This window comes from Juglans regia, chromosome 4, assembly GCF_001411555.2.
Source record: "Juglans regia cultivar Chandler chromosome 4, Walnut 2.0, whole genome shotgun sequence".
In the NCBI taxonomy this organism is placed as follows: Eukaryota; Viridiplantae; Streptophyta; class Magnoliopsida; order Fagales; family Juglandaceae; genus Juglans; species Juglans regia.
Window position 1 is genome coordinate 5,204,736 of NC_049904.1, and position 5,490 is coordinate 5,210,225.

Sequence of the window (5,490 nt, forward strand, 5' to 3'; positions counted from 1 at the left end):
ATCACCATAGATGTATGTACCGACACCATACAACCACACCGGACCACTGTCAGGGGCTCTACACATCATCGATCGAGGCCCTGACCATCTCAGCGCGTCTCGAGAATGGATCTCTCTTCCCTTCCGGACTGTGCATTTTTTTACGTTAACACAGTCCATCTCTAAAAACCATTTCCTTCACAAACAGACCATTCTCCATTCCAATGGGTCAGACCAAATTATTGAACCAATCCTAGGAAAACATTAAAAAAGTAATCTATTATGTTTAGTAGATAAATGAAAAATACAAAATGAAGAAATGATGAAAATGGGAATTTTAGAAAGAGCAATAAGACATTATCTTCGGTTGTACTAAATTGAGCTCACCTTAATGATTAAATACAACATTACATTTTCAAAAGTTGTGAACGTTAATATATGATGTGAAGCTTTTTCCATGGAGGTATCAAGCATGTCATGATATCAGAAATCCCAAGTATCTATGGCATCAAAAGGAAAAGCCCCTGGGCAAGATCTAACATTTAGTTCAGTTGCAATCACTGCCAAGTAGTGGTAGAGAAGAAAAGGAAAAGGCATCAACTTGACCATCCGCGATCAAGCCCATATGCATCCATGTAACCAGCTCCATGAGCATGAGCATGACTATCATGGTGGTCATGGCCGCCATGAGCATGGTGATGGGGATTATCACTTCTTTTTTCATCATCAAACATCTTCTGAATATGTTCTGGGATAATCTCTTCCTCAACTTTTCTGACAGATTTGGGTAATGAGGAAACAAATTGAACAATACTTTCAGCTAGCTTATCCGCTGCATCCTTCTGAAGATCATAAAAACAAAGAGCTTATAGGAATCAGAAACAGCAGGTGAAACATTATACAAAATCTCACTCTATACTCTTCCTCACTCTGCAGGCTACACCACACTCAATCCAAATCAATGATAATACTCCAAAGTTACGAAATCCTAAGACTAGAGATCAAATTAACTTATAAGAATCAGAAACAACAGGTGAAACATTATACAAAATCTCACTCTAAACTCTTCCTCACTCTGCAGGCTACACCATGCTCAATCCAATATCAAATAACGATAATACTCGAAAGTTACAAAATCCCAAGACAGGAAGATAAATTAGGTTATAGAAAAAGGTGAACATTGAGAGAATGCTCAGCCTGCTTCTGAACCTACTTTGGGAAGCAACATAATTACTTTAGTTCTAATATACGATAATTAAACACCTCATATGTAACTCATGGCACTGATGAACTTCTTAATAACATTTTAAAATTTTCTGTGATTATTCTCATTGACGTGACAACAAATTTTTATTTTAATTTTTATATGTAATAGACGTGACAACAATACCCCATACATTGTAACTTAATTTGGGCAGACGTCAAATCATTCTTTACCTTGGTGGGGTTGAGCCCAAAAACAAATGCAATACACCAAAATCCCCACCCCCCACCCCGCCTGCGGTTCCCAATAGCAAATCAAATGAAATAATTTATGTTAACGATGATTGGGATTCTAAGATAACTGTAGTTTAAGCTAATAATGGTTCTGCCCTGGGTTTATAAAGAATGATAATGAACAGTCAAACCTTGTATGGGGAGACAAACAATTTACTTGAAAAAGTAATCATATTTCTGAGTGAAGAGAACAGTCCTGGACATCACAAAAAAGGTAAGCATGTAACTGTATCAATAACAGGTCCAGGCTTGTAATTCTATCTACAGCAGGTCCACTACCTCCAACTCTATTAAGAAATCCATCAAAAGGTGGACAGAAAAATTGGACATCTTCCCAGACCTAAATTGCCAAGCAATCTCAAAGTGGAACACTTTAAAAGGAGTATCGGGTTGCCACTGATTAGTGACATTGTATTTCAGGGCAAACCTAGAGATGGCCTCCCTCATTGAGCAAACAAAAGTTGAATAACACTAGCATACAATCACAAAAGAGTCAAAAATCTCCATTTGATGTGCCATATGGAGTTCTATTTTCTTCTTTTCCTTCGATTGGAGGGGCAGGGGAGGAGGAGATTCAAATTTCTTTACCAATGTCAAAACCCTCCCACCAATTATTATTACTCAAATACAAGAAAAACAAGCAAAAAAGAAGAAAGTTACTTAATAGATTGAATACTCACATGAGGCCACCGCCCACCAGAATGTGTGGCAAAAGCTGCCTGTGGAAGTGCATCAGCAACACGATGTCCCTCTTCACTCCATTCTTTGGACCAATCACTAGACCAAAGAACTTGCATGGGCATATCTTTTAAACCATCTGAACCACCCCACTCAGCTATATTGAAGCTTTGATTCATCTTCCTCCCCATACCTACAACAGCTCTCCTACCATCCCTTCCCCTCAAAAGAAGTCTATGTGCCTCTGCATCTGAAACACCAATCCCCCTTGAACAACACAAGTTTATAAACTGTGTATACACAATTGAAACACCCAGCACGACCTCCCTAACAACTGGAATTTCTAAAATCCACAAAGGCAATGCCCCTACTGCTTTAGAATCAGTATCAATAAGCGTCACACTCCTCACTAACCCTGGATTCTCCAAAACCCAATTACCACCAAAGCCCAAACCAGAATCATGCAAAACTAAATGCACAGGAGCCAGTCCCATTGTCTCAACCACTTGCCCCAACACCCTCCCAATCTCATCAGGATTCAATTCAATTGGTCTAATGACCTTCCTCTTTGAAACCCGGTTCCCAATTTCCTCGTAAGGAATCTGCCCAGTCTCAATCACCTTATCAAATGCCCAAAACAAACCCTTTTCTTGGATTTCATCATACACATCCAAAAGCCTGCCAAAAACCCCATTCCCTCCCTCAACAACCTCTACTACTGACTTATCAGAAAACCCGTTTCCAGGTAAATCAATAGCAACCACATGAACACCTTTTGAGCCTAAAATACTGATAACTTCACGAAAGGAGTAGGAACTAAGACCCAGACCATGAACTAACACAACATTTTCAGACCCAACAGGGCCGTGTTCCATGGTAAAAACCTCAATGGGTGCTTGTTTTGGGCTTGTTTGGACCTTAATAATGCGACCCTTTATGTAGTGCTGACGAAGATTATTGGGTAGGCTTAAAAACCAAGACTTGGGGTCTTGATGAGGGCTTAGATAAGAGAGGGAGATGAAAACAAGGGTGGTGAGGGAGACTAACAGGGTGAAGTAGAACCAGAAGGTAAAGGGGTTGGCAGTTTGGGATTTCGAATTGGGAGTTGAAATGAGTTTGTCACTTCTGGGTGGTTGGGTTTGGGAGTGTGATCTCTTGGGGGATTGGGGCTGGTCTTGCTCTTCAGTTATAATCGCCATTGACAAGTTTTAGAGCTTTAAAAGCAATTACCTATCTTGGATGTCTCTTGTGACAGGCGGCAATTGGAGGAAGCTGGTGATACAGTGCTCTTGGGATCTTGACAGTGGCTGAGACTTCTTGTTCAATGCCGCGAAGTCACGTCAGTTGGTGATTAGTCAATTTGCTTGGGACATGAGACTTTAGATCTGAAATTTGGAATGCGAATGAAGCAATACCCAAGAAAAACAAACTCACACCTTTAGACAAACAGCACAAAAGCAAAAACAGTTTTTCCAATTTACACTTCACAAAGATGGTGTAGAGTAAAATGTGGCCGGCCAAAGCAAAGAACTCTGAAGGAAAAAAGAGAAGCTTTGTTTAATTCGTATAATCCATAATCTAGATGGAACTACTTGTTTCACATGCATATTTCATCTCCAAAACACATGGATAAGAGGTGAAAATAAAAACAAGATGAAGTGTAAAAAATTCGAACGAGAGTAAGATAAAGTGTAAAACAACACCTAAAATCAAAGAGCATGTTTGCAAATCACAAAGGTTAAACCCTCTCCCCGGTTAAAGATGATAACTTGGTAGAAAAATACGCACAAGATGCAGGAGTTTCCGTTTTTCTTGGTTACCGCTCAAGCTTCAAACTTCAATTTTCTTTGATTTCTCAAAAAGCAAACACGATTAAATATTGATTCCACGGCAACCCAGAAATACATAGGTAAAAATAAATAAAAGTTAAATCCGTATTTAATTTATCTTCAGATCAATAAAATTTGATATTTACTAAAAAATAATTAATCTTAACAGAAAATAAAACTAGAGAGAAAAAGAGAGAGACCTCGCATTGTGTATAGCGTCATCGAATTGGCGTATAACTCTGGTCCTCCATAGCAAACGATTAAGATTAATGAGATAACAAGGAAGGTTTTAGGAGGCTATTGGGTAACATAAATTTCAAACACTACGTTTCGAGCCCGAATCCCTCAGATCCAAACACATAACCATCGAATCGAACAAACAGAGAACGCAGTCGGACAGACTTACCTTGCTTGTGACCGGCGCCTTTCTGGACGGCGTATCACTGAGCGCGCTTAGTATTGAAGATTCCGATCTTCTATCCTAACTATGGATACCCTGGCAAAGGACACGAAATGCATGCGAGGGCGAAAGGAAAGAGAGAGAGAGAAGTATAGATGCAACCTGGAATAGCAAAAAATAAATCAGAGACCACTGCCGGAGACTTTTATGAATCAGTGATCGCCGGAGAATTAAAGATGAAAAGAGAAATGACAGATTCCAATTTCCGTACGCGAGTGTGTCAGAGACAAGGAGTAGTGAGTGAGTGAGCATGCGCACCGGCACTGAGATAGAACTAGGATGACCGAAATTGTTTTCGGTTGACTCATTTTTCAACAGAAATAAATAAAACAATAAGGCTTCATTTAGAAATTAAATTTATCTCAATTTATTATTATAATTTTTTTTAATTTTAACATAAAATATATTAAACAATTTAATTTTTTTAAATCTCAACACAAAATATAATAAATAATTTAACTTTTTCAAACCAAAATAATAATAATAATAAAAATAAATAATATTTTATCAATTCAACTCAATTCAGTTCAACATCCAAACGCACTCTAAATCTACTCACAACCTTGTTTGGAGAACTTGCGCGGAACCGTGTCCTACATGGCACAAAACGGCTTCGTTTTGCATTTTGAATCCCATAATGCGTTTTCCTGCATATTTCTGCCTTTTCACATCTCACTTCGATTTCTCTCGCTAGAAACAGACCTTTCTCCCCATTCCCATCCTCCCGACTCCCATCGTCTTCCTCCACTCTGTTTCATCGACGCTCAAGACGAGTAAGCCTCCACTCTGCTTCGTCAACCCTCGAAATGAGTAAGTCGTTCCTCCGCTTTGCTTCCGGATTTCACGAAAACTTCTTCGTCTTCTCCACCAGAGCCCCAAACCCACTTCATCTTCTCCACCAGAGCCACAAACCCGGTTCGTCTTCTCCACCATATTGGAAATCCAAAGCCTACAGAGTGGGTAGGCACTTCTACTCCTCTTCTCCTCGAACCCAAGACCCACAAACACCAAATCTGAAATGTGAAGCCCACATAGCATCGAAACCCT

The 5,490-nt window shown here is 39.4% G+C and overlaps 1 protein-coding gene across 4 annotated transcripts; it reads right to left on the bottom strand.

Annotated features, from left to right (window-relative positions):
* Positions 1 to 346: 346 nt before the first annotated feature.
* LOC109021382 (protein AUXIN RESPONSE 4) lies at positions 347 to 4,765 on the bottom strand. 4 transcript variants are annotated; one of them, XM_035689431.1, is made up of 4 exons: positions 4,655 to 4,723; positions 4,390 to 4,545; positions 2,157 to 3,539; positions 347 to 821 (listed from the first exon to the last, which is right to left on the bottom strand). In XM_035689431.1, the coding sequence occupies exons 3-4, from the start codon at positions 3,351 to 3,353 to the stop codon at positions 576 to 578; spliced, it is 1,443 nt and encodes a 480-aa protein (XP_035545324.1). In that variant the 5' UTR covers positions 3,354 to 3,539; positions 4,390 to 4,545; positions 4,655 to 4,723; the 3' UTR covers positions 347 to 575. The 4 variants fall into 4 exon arrangements, with proteins under 4 accessions (XP_035545324.1, XP_035545325.1, XP_035545323.1 ...); XM_035689432.1 differs by adding an exon at positions 4,184 to 4,222 and having other exon boundaries at positions 4,390 to 4,722; XM_035689430.1 differs by having other exon boundaries at positions 4,390 to 4,765.
* Between the last annotated feature and the right edge of the window lie 725 nt (positions 4,766 to 5,490).